This window comes from Cladosporium halotolerans, assembly GCF_011745625.1.
Source record: "Cladosporium halotolerans strain TM138-S3 chromosome Unknown Sca13, whole genome shotgun sequence".
Classification (NCBI taxonomy): domain Eukaryota; kingdom Fungi; phylum Ascomycota; class Dothideomycetes; order Cladosporiales; family Cladosporiaceae; genus Cladosporium; species Cladosporium halotolerans.
Genome location: NW_027191464.1, coordinates 514,577 through 536,587, shown reverse-complemented (window position 1 = coordinate 536,587; position 22,011 = coordinate 514,577). Strand labels below are relative to the sequence as shown.

The 22,011-nt window shown below is 55.9% G+C and overlaps 7 protein-coding genes across 7 annotated transcripts; 5 read left to right on the top strand and 2 right to left on the bottom strand.

The window, feature by feature from the left end:
- Positions 1 to 437: 437 nt before the first annotated feature.
- WHR41_04667 (uncharacterized protein) lies at positions 438 to 1,319 on the top strand (the record flags this gene model as incomplete). The annotated part of the gene is made up of 1 exon (XM_069373273.1): positions 438 to 1,319. The coding sequence occupies one exon, from the start codon at positions 438 to 440 to the stop codon at positions 1,317 to 1,319; it is 882 nt and encodes a 293-aa protein (XP_069229898.1).
- A 1,093-nt stretch (positions 1,320 to 2,412) lies between these two features.
- WHR41_04666 (uncharacterized protein) lies at positions 2,413 to 3,264 on the top strand (the record flags this gene model as incomplete). Its single annotated transcript, XM_069373272.1, has 1 exon — positions 2,413 to 3,264. The coding sequence occupies one exon, from the start codon at positions 2,413 to 2,415 to the stop codon at positions 3,262 to 3,264; it is 852 nt and encodes a 283-aa protein (XP_069229897.1).
- A 279-nt stretch (positions 3,265 to 3,543) lies between these two features.
- Positions 3,544 to 5,254, bottom strand: WHR41_04665 (uncharacterized protein; the record flags this gene model as incomplete). Its single annotated transcript, XM_069373271.1, has 4 exons — positions 3,544 to 4,276; positions 4,344 to 4,634; positions 4,688 to 5,017; positions 5,072 to 5,254. The coding sequence occupies 4 exons, from the start codon at positions 5,252 to 5,254 to the stop codon at positions 3,608 to 3,610; spliced, it is 1,473 nt and encodes a 490-aa protein (XP_069229900.1). The 3' UTR covers positions 3,544 to 3,607.
- Positions 5,255 to 6,319: 1,065 nt separating this feature from the next.
- On the bottom strand, positions 6,320 to 8,071 carry WHR41_04664 (uncharacterized protein). Its single transcript, XM_069373270.1, has 3 exons — positions 7,711 to 8,071; positions 7,012 to 7,652; positions 6,320 to 6,955 (listed from the first exon to the last, which is right to left on the bottom strand). Exons 1-3 carry the CDS (start codon positions 7,993 to 7,995, stop codon positions 6,484 to 6,486), a joined length of 1,398 nt encoding a protein of 465 aa, XP_069229899.1. The 5' UTR covers positions 7,996 to 8,071; the 3' UTR covers positions 6,320 to 6,483.
- A 4,004-nt stretch (positions 8,072 to 12,075) lies between these two features.
- On the top strand, positions 12,076 to 15,904 carry WHR41_04663 (uncharacterized protein). The gene is made up of 3 exons (XM_069373269.1): positions 12,076 to 13,190; positions 13,240 to 13,305; positions 13,356 to 15,904. Exons 1-3 carry the CDS (start codon positions 13,036 to 13,038, stop codon positions 15,691 to 15,693), a joined length of 2,559 nt encoding a protein of 852 aa, XP_069229894.1. The 5' UTR covers positions 12,076 to 13,035; the 3' UTR covers positions 15,694 to 15,904.
- A 1,712-nt stretch (positions 15,905 to 17,616) lies between these two features.
- Positions 17,617 to 18,911, top strand: WHR41_04662 (uncharacterized protein; the record flags this gene model as incomplete). Its single annotated transcript, XM_069373268.1, has 2 exons — positions 17,617 to 17,745; positions 17,793 to 18,911. The coding sequence occupies 2 exons, from the start codon at positions 17,617 to 17,619 to the stop codon at positions 18,909 to 18,911; spliced, it is 1,248 nt and encodes a 415-aa protein (XP_069229893.1).
- Positions 18,912 to 19,965: 1,054 nt separating this feature from the next.
- Positions 19,966 to 21,872, top strand: GDH (NADP-specific glutamate dehydrogenase). Its single transcript, XM_069373267.1, has 3 exons — positions 19,966 to 20,306; positions 20,365 to 20,928; positions 20,989 to 21,872. Exons 1-3 carry the CDS (start codon positions 20,261 to 20,263, stop codon positions 21,750 to 21,752), a joined length of 1,374 nt encoding a protein of 457 aa, XP_069229896.1. The 5' UTR covers positions 19,966 to 20,260; the 3' UTR covers positions 21,753 to 21,872.
- Positions 21,873 to 22,011: the final 139 nt, after the last annotated feature.

Genomic DNA, 22,011 nt, shown 5'->3' with positions numbered 1-22,011 from the left:
ACCTAGAGTGGCGGTTTGTTGGCTTCCAATCGCGCGCTTGACACGTGAATCGCAACAGCATCCCCACTCGTGGGGGTCTGAGCTGCGCTGCTTTGCAAGAATGCACGTGCACACAAAGGCCACGAACATCCAGGTCCACCGAGCTGTTAGGCATCGTCACATGTTATCATTCGGTGGTGCTTGGGATACAGTACTTCGAAGATCGCTGGCACAGCAGACGTCAGGTCCCCACAATACCCAAAGTATAGAGGCTGTGCATCCCACCTAGCGTTGAGTTACACCGGAGGGCAGCTCCAGCTACCAAACTCTATCAGAAAGCTGTCAGGCTATAAAAGGTGTCGATTAGGTGTCCATGATGAGCGATCTTTTATTCTCACATCCAAACTGGACGTACATTCCAGCCACTGCAATCAAGTAGAGCAAAACCACCATACGCCATGTCGAACTCATCAGACCGCAAGCCCGTTGCTGATCAGGCCGAGGACGATGCCTGGTTTCCTTCACCGTTCTCGCTCACGCAGTACGTGCCGTCAAAGACGGATTTCGACAGTGCCGACTACCCCAACCGCTACACGGGCGGCAAATGGAAGATCCTCCTCATTGCAACCCAAGAGCGCTACCTGCGCATGGATGGCGGCGAATTTTTTTCGACCGGGAATCACCCCGTTGAAACGCTGCTCCCTGTCCTACACCTGGACGCCGCCGGCTTCGACGTCGACATTGCCACACTGTCGGGCGACCCCGTGAAGCTCGAGATGTGGGCTTTCCCGAAGGAGGATGATGCTGTCAAAAATATCTACGAGAAGTACAAGCAGAAGCTTCGCAAGCCGCTCAACCTGGAAGAAGTCTGGGGCAACGGCTTCACCAACGAGACCCCATACATCGGGGTCTTCGTTCCCGGTGGTCACGGCGTCATGAACGACATTCCATTCTCGAAGACGGTTGGCAGTGTTCTGCGCTGGGCCGACGAGCACAAGCGCTTCTTCATTTCCCTTTGCCATGGTCCTGCCTGCATGATCGCGGCCAAGGTCGGGACACCGCAGGGCAGCGAGTCCATCTACGAAGGGTACAAGATTGTCGTTTTCCCCGACTCGCTCGATAAGGGACCCAACATCGACATTGGATATATCCCTGGCAAGATGCCTTGGCTCGTAGGTGAGAAACTCCGCGAGAACGGCATTGAGCTGCTCAACAAAGGCATCACCGGTCAGACGCACCGCGATAGGTACGTCCTGACGGGCGACTCGCCGCTGGCGTCGAACAATTTGGGCAAGCTGGCTGCGAACGCGCTGTTGGAAGAGGTTGCGAAGATCGATTAGAATGATTGTAGACAGTCCTTCCACGATTGAGACGTTCTTCCTGGACATCGTCAGAGCAATGTGAAGTCAATTTTCACCGAAGACCTCGAGGCAGGCAAAACTTGTAAGCTCAGGTAACCGTGGTGTGCTTCACTCCGGATAGATTCAGGTAAGGCAAGGTACCTCGCCGTGGATGTGAAGAGCTACGGAGGATGATATCGAGATTGAATATTCTTTAGATCTTTCAGAGGATGCGGGTGGGTGTATATGTATGTTGTAGATTAGAGATTGACAATCAAAAATGTCTTTATTGATCGGGGATTTAGCTCAGGGGTAGAGCGTTCGCTTTGCATCCACGACGATTTAAAAGATTTGCGAAAGGCCGAGGGTTCGATTCCCTCAATCTCCATTTTTTGCATCTTTTCACCCTAGGATGTGCTGGTTTTTGTTTTGCCAATGTTTTCTTCATTCGCGGCTTCATTGCTGCGTTGCAGGTTGTGAGGACGACCAACCTGGAACCGCAGGGTCCAAAATTTGGGGGCCGCGGGAGATCCCGCTAGCTCCGCTGACGTCACGAACTCCATAGACCGACAAGTACACCATTTTCAATGATTGAGAACATCACCAGAATTGCTTCAAATTGCTTCAGATAAACCTGCAATATGCTCATATCCGCAGCATTGTAAGCGAATAATGATTGTCTGCCACTGAGAGTGTATGAAGGTGTTTCAGCTGAGTTCATCTGCTAAGCCACATTTGGTTCGAATTTGGACTACCTCCAAACTTCTGGGTGGACGGTGGCCCGGGTTCTCGGTGCTGAAATGCGAATACTAGAGCCGGACCCGAAAGACACTCGGGCCAACTTCAGATTCGGTCAGAAATACTTCGAATATGCTGCATCCCAAGTAACGACCGTCTGTGGTCGTCAAACACTGAGTACAGGATTCCCGAACACATGAGGGACGAATGGCCGCAAGTCGCAAGGGTAACAAGGGTTAGGGTTAGGGCAATCAAGCTTCTTCCCACGAACACATGGCTGCGGTGCACACCAAAGCTTCATCGCGACACCGCCACACCCAATCGCCAATTACGCAACCAGCGTCACCCACTCACCATGGCGAAGTCAAAAAACATGAAAGGCAAGCATGCTGCCAAAGCTGGGTTCCGCAAAACACCATACGAGAAACCGGAAAACGCCAAGCCCAAAGACACTCGGCACCAACCCGCAAAGAAGGAAGTGAAAAAGGTGCAAGCGCCAACGATCCCTTTCATCCCGGAGGAAGACCGCATCCTGCTCGTCGGCGAAGGCGACTTTTCTTTTGCAAAATCCATCGTCGAGCATCACGGCTGCTGCGACGTCACGGCCACCTGCTACGACGGCCAGGCTGAGCTGTTCGAGAAGTACAAGCCGCAGGCCGAGGAGCACATTCAATACCTCGAAGAAGAAGGTCAAACGGTCGTCTACAACGTTGATGCAACGAAACTCAACGAGCACAAGGCACTCAGCAAGGCTGGCCTCTATAATCATATTCTGTTCAATTTTCCGCACGTTGGTGGCAAAAGTACGGACGTCAACCGCCAGGTTCGGTTCAATCAGGAATTGCTGGTGAAGTTTTTCGGCGCTGCGAAGAACCTGCTTGCGCTTGATGGAACCATCGTTGTGACCCTTTTCGAAGGCGAGCCGTATACGCTCTGGAACGTCCGCGATCTGGCTAGGCACAGTGGACTCGAGGTTCAGCGAAGCTTCAAATTCCAGGCGAGTGCGTATCCGGGCTACAGCCATGCTCGGACTTTGGGCAATCTGGAAGGCGGCGGAGGATGGAAGGGTGAAGACAGAGAATCGAGGAGCTATGTGTTCCAGAAGCAGAAGGAGTACAAGGGCAGCAAATCTCCGTTCGCTGCGAAAATGGCCGCTGAGCAGAGGAGGAAGCAGAAGGAGGAAAGCGACAGCAGCGATGATGACTGAACCATGAGAAAGGCCACTAGGACCGATATTGGGTGTCAATCAGCCAGATGTTGTCATACGCACCTCAAGCAGAGCGAGGAGCAGAACGAGAGGCTACAATCAGCAAAACGCTTGGCGCATACTCACGATGGTAGCTCAAGAAAAGCTGCCAGAACACTTGTCACCACCAAAGACCATGCATGGAGAACGGCGCACTTCAGGACTGGCATAAACATGCCCCGTGAAGCTTCTCTGGAGCTGTTCCGACATGGAAGTCCAATCAAATTGGCTGCGTGCGAATTGTGCGACTCGAAAGGTCTGTGTATTCATTACCAGCCTATGTACCTTGAGCTCAAAGCGCTCCTCAGAGGGTGTACCTGAAAGCAGGGTGTCTGTATCCAAGCTCATTCTCCCTACCATGCTGCAATCTAGCATCTCTCTTCCCGCTTGCCCTCGCAGAATTCTCCCAGCGAATGTACAAAATATTACCCAATGTCAAGATCAAGCTGATACCGATCGCGCCGATATTGATCGCATGACCGGTGATATACAGCGGCGCATCCTCACTGAGGTAAGTGAAGGTCGCGACGAAGGCGCCGCAGTTTCCGACAGCGACTATGAAGCCGAGACCCGTCGCTTTGACGTAGTGCGGTGCGAGGTTATTGCTCAGCCAGGCGAGGATCAGCGGCGAGCAAGGGAAGACGCCGGAGGCAACAAAGAAGGTGCCTGCGTATCGCACGCCTGGGCTTTTGGCGGCGAGCTGCATGATGTAGCCGATGGCTGCGACGAGGAGGCCGGTTGCAATGAGTGGACCGCGCATCTTGATGCGGTCGCTGATCCATGATGCCATGAGCACGACTAGGAAGGCGAGGAAGTTGGGCGGGACGGTGAAGAGCTGCGCTGTGATCCGATGGTATCCAAGACCGGAGATGATGGATGGTAAGAAGAGCGAGAATGAGTAGATTGGTACCAGGATGAGGAAGAAATTGATGCTCATCACAATAGTGTTGATGTTGAGAAGAGCCATGCGGACCTAACATAAGTCAGTTGACGCTCTTGCCACCAATTCTGCATGGAAAGGATTCGTTAGGTGGACTCACAGCGCTCCAGCTGAATTTCTCATCGTCAATCCTGTCGGACTGCGCAGCACCTTGCAAGTCGGCGCGAAGTACATGCACGATGTACCATTGCTCCTCTTCACTCAGGAACTTTGCCTTGCCGGGAGTGTCGGGCAGGAAGAAAAACGCCACAATAGCGACAACGATAGTGATGGATCCCTCAACGAAGAAGATCCACGGCCATCTGTTGTAGCCTCCGTATCTGATCTCAGCCAAACCAGTAGCAAGCAGACCACCGAACGCTCCGCTGAGAGGAGCAGCGCAATAGAAGACCTGTTTGCCAACGTCAGTCATCCACTCTAAGTGAGTTTGAGGACGCTGCATACCCCAAGTCTGAACATCAGCTGATGTCTCTTGTAGAACATGCTCAGATACAAGATGATGCCTCCGAACATGCCGCCCTCACAAGCCCCGAGAAGAAGACGGCACGCGATCAGGCCTCCATAGCTCTTCACTGCGCCCATGCAAGTTCCCACAATGCCCCACGCGACGGCGAGCATGGGCAGGTATTTGCCACCTCCAACGACTTTGAGAAGCCAGTTTGAGGGGATGTCGATGAGGACGTAGAGGATATAGAACACGGTGAGTGAGACATTGTACTTGTTGCCGGTGAGGTTGAGATCGTCGATAAGGCCATCAATTTTCGCGTTGCCGATCTAGTAACAGTCAGGACGAGGCTGTCTTCAGATTGCTATCATGATTGAACTCACATTGCTCCGATCGATGAAAGCAAGTAGCCAAAGGATAAAAATCCAAGGCAAAATTCGCCGGTCAAGGTGTCGCACGATCTTCTTCTCAAGCACGGGATCCTCAACGTGCGTATAGCCTGTGCCTGATGTATCCTTCTCATCGATCTCCTCTGCGTGATCGAGCTTCTCTTCGTTCGGATCCATCTTGAACGATATTCTAACGTCGCAGCTGAGCGTTGGCTCCAGGGAAGAGAAAACAGAGACGAAGGTCAGAGGATTAGGAAAGTGAAAGAGCAACAAGAGCCTTTTTACTTGGGAATCTGCCAATCTGCCGAGCGCTCTCCCCGAAGAGCTCCCAGCTCACACCGGGTCCCGAGGGAGGGCAATCCGGAACCCCTCCACGTTGTGCGACATGACAGAGCATGGATGAGATCCACTCTTCGACCATAATGCCAGAACCGAGGGAAGTGCAGCCACTGACATCGAGCGGCAACAGGCGAAGGAGCCTTAGACTGACGCGATGACATCCAAAAAAGGCCAAGCCGGCACAGTAGCTTGTCGGCAGCCAAGCCTGAGCGGCTCGAGATGCTTGTGAGCTTGGTATTGGAGCACATGTGGGAGTGGGCCTCGACGATCTCTACCCCATATCTCCAGATTCTTCCCCACCAGCTGTGAGGGGAAGGAGATCGACTTCGGGTTTTCTTTTGTCCGCGTCACACACCGACGGGCAGGCTCGATACTAAACGATGTAAGAGGTTAGCCGATGATAGTAGTACAAGGAAGAGGGCGCTGATGTGAGGTGCTGCGGGAGATCTTTCAAGGATTGCATGTAGTGCTATCCTTCCTCAAGATGCTTGTTGCTAGCAGCCTGGACTCCCGCTTTAGTCCTATCGCATTTCAGGTAGGCTCGGGCGCCGAGGTATTGACGGAAAGGGCACCGATTTCACGACTCATTGACCGCATAATTATTAGACCACAGAATATTGGACGAACCATCGAGCGTTGAGAGATCGGACGAAATTGTCCGGTTTGCAGGGCAAGAACCACAACCCATCCGACAAATGTGGTGCGCCGTCTACTGGGCTCTCCGAGTCAAACTTATCCCAGATGATTTAGAGGTGATGGTAGTAGCGTGTTTTTCTTACAGAATCTGGGAATCCTAGTATAGGCGTTTTGGAAGCCTTTCTGCGGTAGTTGAGGTGCTGCTATCTCCCACAGCTTATGTTCATCGATTCCGGCCAGAGAGAGCCGCGGAAGTACGATGCCACCTATTTTTGCATAATGGGTTGAAGGCGAATACCTTATCTAGATGTATCTTACATTCTATTACTAGCATTTGCCAATGAACTGGCGCCGAAGCACCCGACTGCCAAACTCCAAACGCAAATGCTCCGATATTAGATCATGTAACTCAGGCATCTGCCCAGAGACATCTACTCAGTTACCCGCTCCTTTCCGCCACCATCAGCATGGCCCTCCTTCACAGTTTCCAGGACTCTCCTCGCTCTCCGGCGAGCATCCGTATACATCATGAACTCCGTATAGCTCCTCGGCATGACCTTCACATCCTTGTCCACAGTAAAGGTATAATTGAACTGGCCAGTAGGCTTGGTCTCGCCGTGCTCGACGTCTCGGACCTTACTGTCGACACGTACCTGCACGCGTGTTTTGCCAGACTGCGCAGAGCTGAGATCGGTGTCCGACTGACCCGATACGAGAGGCGGGTCGGTGTAAACTACCGTTGCGGTCAGGTACAGGACGCTGCCGACAGGTACAGGGTTTTGGAAAGTCGAAGGATCGAGAGAAACGAATGTGGGCCGGCTGTGAGCGAAAGATGCCGCGGCGCAGAAGGCGAGCTCGAAGGTTTGCTTTAGCAGGAAACCGCCGAAGATCATGAAGTGGTGTCTGTTGAGGTGTCAGAAGGTCATTGATATGTTCGGCGGAAGCAGGTGTTCCCATACCTGTTGCGGTACTGAGGCTGCATGATACTCGCAGTGCTCAGCTGAGTCTTGTCCATGAATTGGACATTGTCAGGCTTACGGAGAGGATCGTTGGGGTCGTGGAATTGCAGCTGTCGTTGCCACATGGCATGGATCAAGTCGCTCTCCTCATCGTTAGGTGTTTGCTTCAGCAGCGATCGCTTCGAGAGATCCTTCCTGTGCTTGCTGTTTTCTTCACCTTGGGCAAACACGCGCTTTTCCTCCTCGTTCTCCGGTCGAATGGGCGGGAGATTGACCGGCTTCTTGGTTCCGGGATCCAGCGAGACCATGGTGAACTGACATGTCATCATGACATCTTCCGGTTCCGGCTTTTGACCTTCCTTGGGAGCTTTGGCGACTTGAAGGGTGATCTCCATACTACTGCGTCCTGTAGCGTACGTGACCTTTCCACTGAGCTCAAGATCGCAGATCTCGGTCAAGGGATGCTGAATTGTGATACGATCGCAAGCTGCTGTGACTGTGGTAACGCCATCGCCAGTATGCTTGTAGGCCACGACTCCAGACAAGGCATCAAGATCCATTAGCAGTGTGCCGAAGCGGATGTGGCCAGAGGAGTTGAGATATGTGTCGAGTAGCCATGGGTCTTGTGCGAGAGGGAGGATCTAGAAGAGGGTCAGACAAATACAACAGACTAATCTTTCAGAGTGTAGCAGCACATACGACACTGTGGTAGCTATCGGACATCGTCCGAGGCGATAGATCTCGGTCTTTGGGCGTTTTTGGTGTTCCACTCGCTTTGGTGGGATCTATACCCTCCTCTCTCTGCTGTCTCAGAGCCTCAACCCATGGCGTTTGCACTCTGTTCTCCGTCAGAGCACGAAACACACCATCTGTGTTACGCGTCGCAGACGCTGAGAACGGACGGCGCAAATGAAGAGAGCTGGAGACTGCTCTACTCGTGCTGGAACGCGCGAAAAGGCGAAGCTGTGGTGATCGAGTCGCCATTGTGGCTGCCCAAAGACTAAAATGTCGAGTGAAGTCTTGTTACTTCAGTCACAGCAATGCAGGTAATCAACTATCTGGATTGTTTCGAATGATCAATAAATGCATCATGCCGGAGCTGCTGCGAAACTCCACGGGGAAGTCGCGGCCGCGGCTCGCGCACGGGCCAAATGCCCTCCGGTTTCACCTCGTGCGACCTCGTTCTTCCTTTCTCATTGGAACAACCACAAACCCGTATCCTCTTCGCGGACTGTGAGTCTTGAATAATACCGATGCTGCCCGAACATTCAACATGAGCGACTCTGGTAGCCTCGATCTCGGAAGGCTAGAACTCCACCTAGCAGATGACGGCTTGTTCCTTCACCTGTCCGGCGAGGCGAAATTTGCTGGCTTCGAGAACAACGGAGACGAAGGTGCTGGTGTCGCTCATCTGAGAGACAGGTTACTCGATCAAGATGAAGCTCGTAGACCGTGGGTTGTGAAAGGTCATGACTACAAAGTGACCATTGATCTCGAATTGGCGGCCGATCTGGAGCCTGAAGATCAAGAATTTGCGCAGGTATTCGCGGTGAAAATGAAGCAATCAGAGGCATGAGTAGATGAAGTGAGAGTCTGCCTGGACATGCTAATCCCCCATTAGATTTGGAGCAGTCTGGGACTTGAAGCGACTTCGGTCGCAATCCATCCGTCGGAGGACAATGTAATATCATGGACCTTTCGCTTGGATTATTGCCGGCAGAGAGAACGTTCGATTCGAAAAAGTCTGCACAAGATTGCATCAGACGTCCCGTATTATGACACGAAGCCTCCAGCTGGTGTGCAAGTTGTGACTCTGAAAAGCATACGTCTGAAGATGATGGTGGTGCAACAGCTTGCTACACCCCCTCAGGGACGAAATTTTGATGCTCTGTCAACTCTTGACATGGAGACGGACAATGTGCCTATCGAATCGAGTATACTGCTCAGCAACACTACTGCTGCAATCGACGAATCAGCTTTCTGGTCCGAGGATTGTGCCGATTCCGACATGCTCGATGTGCAAACTGACTGTGCGCTTTCACTTGATGATGAAGCTGCCATTATAGATCTCAACAGCCAGCCAGATAGGCCGACGTGCACGACGTTGCACAGCTCTGCGTACATGACCCCGCCGTCATCTCAAAAGAAATGTGAGCGCAGTCAGAGCAGCATGTCCACTGGCTCCCAGAAGGGACACTGCAGCAAGCTGATCGTAAAGGGGCTGATGACAATTCTTGAAACCGGCTTGCGACACGCTGTGCGCGGGACGCCTGCCAGAAAATCCAGCTCAATGCGTGTGGTCAGCAACGAAGATTTCAAATGCCTGTCAGCCCTCGCGCCCGCTCTCTGGATGCCGGAATATCATCGATCAGTGTCAAATCGTGCGGTTTTCTTGCCTACGCTTAGTCACGCCATCAGTAATGTTGCGCGCCACTGTTCCACAAGCGCTGGGCTGCATAGTAAGGTGCAAGAGCTGGTCCGTCGAAGACAGCATGGCAACTCTGCGCTGCAGTCCAATGAATTTGATCATACCAACAGTCAGGCAGCCCTGTCCGTTGGACTCTGGCATTTGGTTGCATCAAACTCCCAAAAGCGTTCAGCGAAGCAGCTGCGACCATTCTCTGTGCACGCGGAGATCGGTGGCACCCTAACGCCGAGCGAAGTGATCGATGAATTGCTCGACGATGCCGAGTCCGAACAAGACTTGTGTCAAAACAGCGACGGCAGCGACTTCGAAGACCTCTTGGGCACGACCAGCAAAGTCAGCGACGCAAGAGAGCAGGCTGAAACCGAGCCAAATGCGATTGACTTTTGCGACCGCTCTCGCGAAGCTCTGCAATTGCCTGTTTGGGACCAACAGGATGGATTTGAGTTTGCAGACCTGTGGGATTCAGACGCTTGTCTAATTTGCGAGGACACGCCACATGCGGCTGCAGAACTCCAGGACGACCTCCCAGGCGCATCTCTTTTTGACTCATCTTATTAAGCTGGCCATCGTGTACGCGGGATGCGGCATCAGAATGTCACCGCGCTCTAAGCGAGCCTGGTAGACTTGGTGCGGAGGATGCCAATGCCATTGCCAATGACTCGTATTACAGCGAAGGGCGGGCCGCTTGGTAGGAGGCTATTTGTGAAGTCTGGAATCCATCGCCGCATCTCGGTAGACTCCGTTCGCAACCAGACTTTGGGGGTTCATCTAAAGAATTGATGGAGGCGACGGCGCGCCCGAGCGGATAAAGACTGCACGGTTAAAAGGCATCTCGTTAGGCCGGCATCTTAGTAAGGCCGACAACCTCGACGGGCACTTGCCATGTAATGAGCTGCTTGATACTATACACGCACAGTGTCGGAACCGAAGAACACACACACATGCACCATCCATCTATACCAACATCAGTGTCCGGCGAACTATTTTCCCCCCCATTCTTCGATAGGTTGTGGCAGCTCGCTTGCACACAGCGACCCACTTCGCCTGTGGAGCATCTCAGATATCTTCAACGGTAGAAGAACTTAGAAGTCAATCGCCACGTGAACGAAACGTGGATGAGCCGTGCCGTGGACGCCTGGCCGATTGCCAGACCGACGCGGACGCAAACAATGGTCCGCGACTAGCTCTAAGCAGTCTTCACACCGGGCCGTTGTAGAATAGACTCCCCTGAAACTCGGACGGGCACGCGAACCGGCAAACCGGAAATCGCATCGCGACTAAAGAACAGTATTGCGCAAAAGGTCGGTGCGGTGGAGCGAGCGCACGGCTGGTAGATCTAGGCACGAGCGCGCTCGTTCGCGCTACACCCAAGACGAATATTGCTCCTGGCGAAAGGAGCGTGTGCGCTCAACGCGGCGGGTGGGCGGTAGATCGAGCCTTGCCCGTGCCTTGCCGCGGACCCCGGACCTGCGGAGCAGATTAGGGCCAGGGACGGACGGGTTGGCAGCGCTAGCTTGAACAAGGAAGACAGGATCCAAGACGGCTGGTGCCTTGAAGACTTGGTCGGTTGAGTGTTTGAAGTTGACGGCTTGACTCGAGGGCAGTGTTCGCGTTGTCTGGCGGTCGCTGCCGTGAGGCGAGGTGCCATACCTTACATCCATGCTCAATTGACTTTGCCATCCCAGCGAAGTCTATCCTTCGGGTCGATCGGAGAGCGCCGTCCGAGGATTCGTGGAGGCTGGCGCCCCGCTGGATTGGCAAACCACGGCGCCGGAAATGATGCACCGGATCTTGGCCTCGTTGCCCAAGGCCGCCGTTGCTCGTCAGACGTCGCGGACGTGGAGCGGACGGACAAACGCTGAGTCGGTCGCGGGTCTTGCTCCCACAGCTGAGACAACGGAAGACGGCATTCGGCAGGGCCTGCGAGCACCCCTTGTGTACTGTATGTATGCGGACGAGGATTGCTGACCAGGATGATTGCGATCTGTCTGTAGTGCCCGCCAGACACCCCGGCGCGGATGCACGTAGCCGTCATCCACAGTCGCGCCAGCCGCTAATGCCGCTGGGCGCGATGAGCGCATCTGGCCACACACGGCTGCGGCCTGCACGCCGCCGTGTCTCCGTCGCTCGACTCTCGATATTGCTACCGGGTTGCGAGTATTGCAGACACGGCTCATCTGCGCGATGCTGGGCCGCGGCGGGGAAGGCCATGCCAGACACAGAAGTGGCCCAGCGGGCGCGGAGGGGGATCAAGGATCTCGCACGCGCACTCGAAGAAACGGCCCCCCACAGCGATCAGACACCACGGCGAGTCGCCAGGCCGGTCCGTGTGGTGAGGGCGCGGCGGAGGATGAGCGCAGGCTCGCTGGCGCTAGGCGAGCGTCACACAGCTGTAAGCGATCAGCGGGGTCCAGCGCACCAGAGACGCACCCCGTGGAGCTGGCGACGACTTCGTTGGTGCTCCCTTGCGTCTGGGCTGGGAGCCTGCGGCGTGTGCGAGGGGCGCGCGCGCCATTGTATACCGCCAGATATGCCAGTGCGCCTGTGCCTCAGGGTGCCGCGAGTGCCTGACCACCGGCCGGCAGACGCCAGCAGATGGACGACAGACGGACAACAGCCCGGCACGGCATCCGCCCGCCTGCCTCGGATGGCCCCAGGCACGACTGCTCGCGCGCAGGGAACGCCCTTGCGTCGCGACTCGCAGGCCCTACCTTAGTTCCCTTCCCTCGCAACACTAGCATCGCTGCATCACCCACCGCGGCCGCATGCAAGAGCGGCCAAGGGCGGGAGGCACGCCTCACCAACCGACGCCACGCATTCCAGCCCGCCGGTAGTTGCACACCTGCATCCAGTCCGCCCGTCTGCGCCGCCAGTGCGTTTCGCCTCTCAGAGATGGCCACCGCCGCCTCGCAGCGCCCCATCCGTCGGAGCAAGCCTGAGAGATGGTGCGCATAGCGCATCCCTGCTCATATACCCCCTCCGCCGCCGAACCCACTGCTCCCTGCGCCGCGAGTGAAAAGTCACCGTCGACCTCCGGCACCCAGCGTCGTACGTGACTGCGGCTCTTCGCCTCGTCTTGCAGCCATTCCTTGCATCGTCCAGCGCGAGAACGAGCATGCAATAATCCGCCGCCTGCCACCTTCGGACTGATCAACCACCCTCAACAGGAAGCAAGCTTGGACGCGGGCCCTGCAGTGCGACAATCACCTGCTGAGCAGCGCCGCCCAGGTACCGTAATCGCCTCTGCCAGCGACTCGGACACGGACACGCTCCTCAGCTCGAACCCGGATCCGCGCTTATCTCCTCACATCCTCTGGCAGACCGCCCCAATGCGCAGCGCATAGGTGGCTCGCTCGTTTCAATAGAGGAATCTCACTCCTTTGCTGCGCCGGCCTCTTTATTGAAAGCGTCACCATCGTCCCTGGATGCGATCCACCAGGGCGTCCTAACGTTCTTCCTCCTTTTGACTTATTGGCGCATCTCTGGGGCTTGCGGGTACGGTTGGACTTGTCCATTGACGCCCGCCGGACGTGCCATTCGCTCTTTGGACTCGCCCTACCATCCGGGCCCTTGGAACCATTTCGGCCCTCACAAAGATGTCCTACGAAAACCTTCAGCCGGGCGACATCGTCTCGAGCTTCTTCAATCCTGCCATCGTTGTTGGATCATACTTTGCTAGTTTCAGTGGATGTTTACTAACAATCGAGCTGCTTCACCGTCGTGGAACAGCGCTTGGCAGCTTGCGGAGTTGGTGAGTTGCGTATCTGGATCCTTGACGCGCAAGCGCTGACGATGTCCAGGCTCGAGACCATAGCATGCGCGGCAGCGATGGGGGTTGTTGGGATTTGGTGTATGCATTTCATAGGGTATGTTGGATGGCTGTCACGGTGGCATTGTCGTTACTGACAGTTCGCAGTAATCGTGCGATCACACTTGGTGATGGGCGAGATTCATTACAGCTTGCCTACGCCCCTGGGTTCACGACGCTGTCCGTTTTTCTGCCGGTAATAGGACTCACGGCAGCGTTTGCGGCAGCAGAGTACCGCACTGCAACACCTTTACATCACTGGCTTGCCTTGACCGTCACCGGAATCATTGCTGGTCTATCAATCGTTGGCATGCATTACATTGGCAACCTTGGTACATCTAACTACACCCTAAAGTACAACCCTAGATACCTGGCCGCAGCTTTCATCATCGCCGAGGGCGACTGCCTGCTTGTGCTGGTCTTGTTTTACACCTGGCGAGAGGCATGGATCAACTCCTGGTGGAAGAGACTGTTCTGTGCCTCTTTCTTGGCTGGCGGAGTGTCAGCGATGCACTTCACAGCCTCTGTTGGGTGTCAATACGTGTTCCAACACTACGCTGCCGCCGGACGACAACGAGATGTCCAGGTCCTGATCGCTGGCGTCCTGTGCGGTGCCGCAGCACTCACATTCCTCACCTACCTGTTCTTCACACGCCACAAAGCGCGCAGCAACAGAAAGCGAGCCTCAAAAGTCGTGCTCACGTGCGCTGTTTTCGATCTTGAGGGCCGAATCCTCGTCAACACGGATGGTACCCTACCAGCACGCGAAATCACCGACAGATACAACTCCTACGGTTTCACAGACGAGTTCAACACCGCCCACTCGGTGCTCCACTGGATCTTCCGTGTGACCTACAACTGGGCTGGCGTCAGCGATTTGGTCCCCAAGATGAAGAGCCATCTTATCGCTCAGAGAGAACAACACGACCTCGACTCCCGTCCCGACAGCCCGGCGTCAAGCACCATCTATCATCCTTCCACCTACAACGATTACTCTGTCATCTTCCGCGAACGCTTTTGCGTGGCAGCAGCAAACCTGGCGTCCAGCTTGCACATCCCCCTTGAGAAGCTTGGCGTGCTTTACGACCGTATCATCGAAACCGCAACCCTACCGGACACGCATCCGATCCTACGTGGGACGCGAACTAGCAACAAGCAAGAGGACATTGAGATGGGCGCAAACGTGCGCAAGCTGGTCTTTGGCAAGGGTCAGATCTTGTTCGTTGTTCGACAGGTGGACACCGAAGAGGCCGACAAATTGCTCAACGCCGGGTTCCGATTTGCAGCTGTGCCAAATGTAGCTCGTACCATTGCGGAGTCTCTGCAAGTGCCTGTGGCTGTTCTGGAGTCTCACTGCGACGAGCTTCAACGCTACATCCATAACTTGGAGACGCTTGACAAGTCTGGAACGTGGTTCAGTCTATTCGCGCCCATCGCCAAAGCGCACGGCGGATTTGACATCGTCGTCAACAAGCGCGCACAGAACCAGCTGCCGGATGTCCAGCTACTGAAGGGCCCACCTCAACCATGGCAGCATGATGTCTTGACGACTCTCGATGGTCTCAGGCCGCACGCATGTATACGACAAATGGAACGACGTCTCGCAATGCGCGAAGACCCAACACCAACAGCGATGCGAGAGAGAACATTCGCCGCGGCCATCATCTCCGCCGTCCAGACTCTCGACCGCACTCTTCCCCCAGAGTGGTTCAGTCAATCCCACTTCCTTGCCCGACCCTACAACGCCCACTACTCCACCGTCACCGGCGGCCAAGCAATGCCGTCAGTCATCTACGCCTTTTGCCTCATGGCCGACATGCACGTCGCCATCGACGCCTTCGACTCCTTCACGCGCGTGCCGCTCTCCTTCTTCAGCGCCCGCCAGCGCTGCTACGCCGGCTCACCCGACCACGCCAACCTCGCGCGCGACATCCACTCAGAGTTCGGCCCGCTGCTCGGCCGTAAGATCGTCAAAGCCCAGACGAGCTCGAAGCTGCGTGCCTCGGGCGTCAGTGGCAAGCTGAAGCGTCTCGACTCCGCGCAGACCGACCCGCCGATGTACAAGGAACGCAAGTCCAGCTACACGGACACCGACGCGTCGTCGGAGAATGGTCTCGTCGACAAAGTCGAGCCCATCGCCGTGCACGCCACGCCGGTTCCTGAGGGCGACGCCGAAGGCGTCGAACCGGACCACGACCCTTCAGGCGCCCGGCGCGACAACTTCTGGGGCGGCATTATGGTCGACAGCGAGATGACAGTGCAATCCGACGCGCGAAATGACTCCTCCTACAGCACGACGAGCGAACAGAATCGGGAGTTCGGCGTCTCGGCCGGAGGGCTGGGACTTCAAACGGCCGTCGGCACGGCGAAGCAGGAAGACACCTTCGTCGAGGAGCTCATGGCCGTGACGCGCGCGAAATTCATCCCGCCCAAACCGGGCTACTAGGAGAGTCTGGGGAGGGTGAGGCCTGGTGTCGCGGTGAGGTGGGGATCGGGGTCTGGCGGCAGTGGGAATATGTCGAGGACGGGGCATGGGTGATGGGGATTGGGTTACTACAGGACCAGCGCGTTCCCTTGGAAGGATCACTTGGGGAGTGGAACGGTACTTGAGGGACCAGGACACGGCTGTCTGGACGCTTCCATTTTTTTTTTCAACCTGTTCTTTGCTGCTGGAGGCACGCGTTCGAGCGCACGCACGCGGGAGGGAACACGCACACACATATATACCCTGGTTTGCCGCGTTGGGCATTTCTTGTCTTTTGCGCGGAGGGGCTTCTATTCTTCTGTCGGAACGATCGATCGACGAGCTACAAGCCGGGTCAAGATACGGGAAGGGAAGGGTGAGAAGAATACGACGATGATAATGATGTACTATACGCAAATGAGCCTACTCGGAAATCAAACTACCTACCTACCAATCTTGCCTACCTGCTTCTCATTGAAGGATGGGACCTGCCTCCTGTCTTGAATCTTGTGTGATGATGTGTGACACTGTGAGATGTTGGTTAGGGGATTGTGCGACATCATGATGTGCGTACACATTCGGAGACAGATAGGCGCCGAGGAGCCCGTCGTACATGCACGACTGCCGAGGGATTGCAAGGCCCTCCGTGCTACGACCCAAGGATCTGTTGGAGTGACACAACGGCGAGAATGAATCAGGGCGGGTAGGAAGTTTCGCCGATGTATTCCCTCCATCTACGGCTCTCAGAAGCGAAGCGATATCCCAATCCTCTCCAAAAACAACAAATAAAACAAAATCATTGGGTGTTGACTCGAGATCTTGCCATATGCGGACACACGCTAGCGCCCGCTGTTCGCCAGCCAATCAGCTGCTCTGACTGCCTTTCGTCGCGAAGCTGAAGTGAAGTGGCGGTTTCCCCGACTGCGCGCGCGCGCTCGCGGCCTCGAAAATTAAATAACAGAGAAAAAGGACTCGAGATTTTGCGATATGCAGACAGCCGCTAGCGCCCGCTATCTACGGACAAATCAGTCACTGAGCGCGCCCTCCACCGCGTAGGTGAAGTGAAGAGGCGGGTTTCGTTACTGCGCGCGCGGGCGCGCGCGATGGGCGTCGAAAATAATGAATAATCAACTAAATTGGACTCGAGTTTGTCCAGTATGTGGCCACCCGCTAGCGCCCTTTCTCCCGTGACCAATCAGCTACTGAGCGCGCCCTTGATTGCGCAGGTGAAGTGAAGTGAAGGTCATCGCGACTGCGCGCGCGCGCGCCCATGCGGAGTCGAAAAATCAATCAATTCATAGAATGGACTCGAGTTTCTCCAATATGCGGCCACCCGCTAGTGTCTTTGCTCCCGTCCCAATCAGATCTTTTGTTCACTTGCTCGCGGGCGCGGATAATGTGAAGCGGCGGTTTTCGCGACTCTGCGCTCGCGCCTTCGGGCGCGTCGAGACATAGATCAAATACCAGAATCAAAAGGACTCGAGTTTCTCCAACATGCGGCCACCCGCTAGCGGCTCTGTTCCCTGGCCCAATCACCGGTTTCGTTCACCCGCTTAATGGCACGCGGCGATATGCAGGTGATGTGAAGTGGCGCTTCTCGCTACTGCCCATCTATGTACTCAAAATAGGTTGTTCGTTGATGAATTCGTTCCCTGTAGAGGATGACGGGTGCGTGAGCTCTTCGCAATACTTACCGCAAGGCAACTATCAAAGAAGGATGATCAATCGCATGCATACGCGAGCTCGTTCCACTTATGCGTGACCATCATCTGCGTGGCATGATTGCCAAGGTCCGAGTCCTTCGTACTCGCTCAACATCAGAAATTCAGGATGACCCTAAGCTCCCAGCTCTCACGGTCTTTTCGAGTCGACGTTGCTTGCTTTAGTTAGCTCGTTTTCTCCGACATGAGAGCTCTGTGCGCAGCTTGTGTCGTGGCATTGACCTCCAAAGTGGCGTCGCAGTCGATCGACGAAGCCAGCGGCGCCAAGGACGACATCCTACTTTGTAACGGGACTTTGAATGATGCAAATGCGGTTTGTACGACGCCTGCATAGACCTTGACCTACTAACGATCAGACAGACCGGGATATACCCGTTCAATCCCGACGTTGCACCTGGCACTTCAATCCAACCTGTCAACGCATCCTGGGCAGTAACGGTCACTGAAGACTTCGCCAACGGCAATGTCCAGCTGGCAGGGTGGTACAACACCAACGGTCTGAATTACTCCGACAGTCTTACGCTGGGCTATGACGTGTGTAGTGTCGCGCTCACAGGGTATACGGAGAACACCCTTCGCCGCGGTCAATTCGACAACGGTGATTGTGTTGCGCTGTTCGACGAAGCATGCGTCCAAGCCCTGGAGCAACAGTCCCAGGATCTCGCGTTGTATTTGGTAGGGAACCCAAAACCACTACCGGACAGCAACCTAACCGCAGACTCGCTTCCAGCTGTCTGCGATAGCATCGGCCAGTCAATGGAAGCTCGCCTACCCGACAAATGCAAGCCGTACATGAACGAGAGCTGGTACACAGCTACTGGCTATGCCTTGACGATGAACTACGAAAGCTCCGGCACCCATGCCTCGCGCCAGCCGCTACCTCTGGGCCTGTTCTTTGGCAACCCCCGTGGACCTTGCACGGCGACCGGTCCCTCCGCGAACGAGACGTGGAATCTGATAGGCGCAGCGTACGGCAATGCGACAGTATACGACTACCTTACATACACCGTCCTTCCTATACTCACAGTGTTCATGCCCGTGGCGAACGCAAGGCGAACCATCACGATCATAAGCGCTCATACGACGGTGTCTTGCCTGAGGACCAATGAGTATAGCCCGGGAAGTCGCGTGCCTCCGCCATTACCTGCACCGACACCTGTGGGAGAGGAAGGCGGGCTAAGTGGCAAAGCAATCGCTGGTATTGTGGTTGGCGTTCTAGCCGGTGTCAGTATCATTTGCTTAGCGCTTGTAGCATGGTGGTGGAGAAAAAGGAAGGTGAAAACAAGTCACGAGGCGGCAGTGGCGCCTAGAGCACACGAGAACCCGGCACCAGATCCTCGTTACGGAGGCGTAGTGAACGAGCTTGATTCTAGTAATGTGTACAGCCCGGAGTTGCCAGACGTGGCGAGTAGGATGGGCACAGAGCTTGGAAATAGCGAAAAACCGGCGGAGCTTCAGGCGGATGTCCCCCGAACATAGCCTTCTCATCATTGAGAGCCAGCGAAAGGTATTTAGAAAATCTAAGCTTATGCCATCTTGCTTGACAGTGGACAGAATTATCCATTGAAGGGTACTTCACGACGCAGCCGAAGCTCACGAGTGCACACTGCCCCGGGGCAGATCCCGTTTTGACATCTCTAACAAGAGATGGAAGATTGTTCTCCCATTTGCATGCTCCTGAAACGACGCCAGCCTCGGCTGGAAGCCAAGTACGATCAACTCTCAACGAACAAATAGCGCTGGTAAATCTACCGGCAATTGCGGCGAGGGCAGATTTGTCGTGTCATTCTGTGAAAACCACGTTTGCTAAAGGCAGGCGTGGCAGGCCACGAAGCAGAGCAAAGCCAAGAGTCTCCGAGCCGGGCGTGGGCAGATGACTCGATTGGTGTTGTCAAGTGCAAGATAGGTACGGAAACATGGCAGCCTCTGCGACGAGAGTAGAGCTCCGCTCATCTCCGACTGCGCGTGCCGACCAGTGCTGGCTGCGAGAACGGGGCTGGAGACAGGGCAAAGGGCGTGTGAGAGCTGCCGTCTCCGCCGCTGAAGAGTGGTTGAGCAGGGCAGCCCACGCCACCCCACCACCGCGGTTGAGATGGGCCTTCCGCTGTCGGCGATGTTAGCGCAGCCGGCCTCGGTGAGATTGATAAGATCGAGGTCACGGGACCAGGCTGGCAGTGAGGCGAGGCTGGATTTGGATTTGCGGGGAGGCCCGACGGCGCAGTCGGCCAGACGTGTGGGACAGGCGAATCAACTCTAACCTGAAGCTTGGCCGCCTTCTCCGCCTCCCGCAGGGTCCACGGGTCGCGCGCGGCCAGTCACAGCGCGCGCTGCCTTATCAGTGCCGGTCCCTTGAGGCGAAGAATGACCACACCCATCCTCGCTGGCCTCTCATCCCGCCAGCTGCTCATATCAGCGCCGCCTCCAGATGCGGTACCCTCTGTCGCTCCCGACCCTCCCGCCGCTCGCCAATCTGCGTTCACGAGCGTCCTGCCACGCCGCGATCGCTTGGTGGGCTGGTGGGCTAGTCTGTCTGGAGCCCCGAAAAGGGCTGCCGTGGGTGACGTGTGAGCTCGAGCTGCTTTTTTGCCCCGAGCGTCGTTGAGAAAAAGTCGCGGATGGCTCGCGGTAGGTAGGTAGCTCTGGCACGAGGCGTGATCGTACAAGTAGACCCGTGCCCTCTCTCTTCACGGGAGCTTTCGTTTCCTCTCCTCCATCTTCCCCATTCACCACATCCCCATCTCCCGCAACTCTCCCATCCATAGCACGCGACCACTCTCCTGGACTGTAAACACCCCCCAACAGCACAACACACACTAGAAACCCTCACAATGGCCAACCTCCCCAACGAGCCTGAGTTCCAGCAGGCCTACCACGGTAAGCATTGACTTGGAAACACATTCTCCAAGCAACCTAAGCTGATCCATCTCAACAGAGTTGGCCTCAACCCTCGAGAACAGCACCCTCTTCGAGAAGCACCCCGAGTACCGCAAGGCCCTCAAGGTCGTCTCCATCCCCGAGCGTATCATCCAGTTCCGCGTCACCTGGGAGGACGACAAGGGCGAGGTCCAGGTCAACAATGCCTTCAGAGTCCAGTTCAACTCCGCCCTGGGCCCCTACAAGGGTGGTCTGCGTCTGCACCCCACCGTCAACCTCAGCGTGCTCAAGTTCCTCGGCTTCGAGCAGATCTTCAAGAACGCGCTCACCGGTCTGAACATGGGTGGTGGCAAGGGTGGCTCCGACTTCGACCCCAAGGGCAAGTCCGACAGCGAGATCCGCCGCTTCTGCTGCTCTTTCATGCGCGAGCTCCACAAGCACATCGGTGCCGAGACCGACGTTCCCGCCGGTGACATCGGTGTCACTGGCCGTGAGGTCGGCTACATGTTCGGTGCCTACCGCGCCCTCACCAACAAGTGGGAGGGTGTCCTCACCGGCAAGGGTGGCACCTGGGGTGGCAGCTTGATCAGGCCTGAGGCCACCGGCTACGGCTGCGTTTACTGTAAGTTGAGGAAGCCAAAGTCAGGGTACCGGAGCAGCGGCTAATCAGTAATCCCAACAGACGTCGAGCACATGATCCAGTACGCCTCTGGCGGCAAGGAGTCTTTCAAGGGCAAGCGTGTTGCCATCTCCGGCTCCGGCAACGTCGCCCAGTACGCCGCGCTCAAGGTCATCGAGCTCGGTGGCACCGTCGTCTCGCTCTCCGACTCCAAGGGTGCCCTCATCGCCACCGACGAGGCTGGCATCACCCCTGACCTCGTCAACCACATCGCCGACCTCAAGGTCCGCCGCAAGCAGCTGACCGAGCTGTCCGAGAGCGCCGAGTACAAAAACAAGTTCAACTACCTCGCCGGCGAGCGCCCCTGGGTGCACTGCGGCAAGGTCGACGTCGCCCTCCCCTCCGCGACCCAGAACGAGGTCTCCGGCGACGAGGCCAAGGCCCTCATCGAGGCCGGCTGCAAGTTCATTGCCGAAGGCTCCAACATGGGCTGCACGCAGGAGGCGATCGACGTCTTCGAGGCGCACCGCCGCGAGAAGCAGAGCGGCGCGATCTGGTATGCGCCCGGTAAGGCGGCCAACGCCGGCGGCGTCGCCGTCTCCGGCCTCGAGATGGCGCAGAACTCGCAGCGTCTGTCCTGGACCTCCGAGGAGGTCGACCAGAAGCTCAAGGACATCATGAAGAACTGCTTCACCAACTGCCTCGAGACCGCCAAGTCCTACGTGCCCGCGGCCGAGGGCGAGTTCCCCAGCTTGGTCGCCGGCGCGAACATTGCCGGTTTCAGCAAGACTGCTGCCGCCATGCACGACCAGGGTGACTGGTGGTGATTGCCTCGCGGCAGCGGAGGTATGATTACGACGGCCTGAATTTTCTGTTTGGTTTTGGATTTAAAAGCGAGATCCCATCTAGCGTAACGAATTTGTATTTGAATTTTCCTTTGACAAAAACTCTCTTTTGAAGATTCATGGTTCCCACGTTGGTCTTTGTATTGTTCTTCGTAAACTTTGCTGTGAAAGTTCGTTCCCAGCGTGCCTGTACATCACTTTCAAGCGCCTCGGCGTGTCGTAGCTACCCATGCTGCGGCGG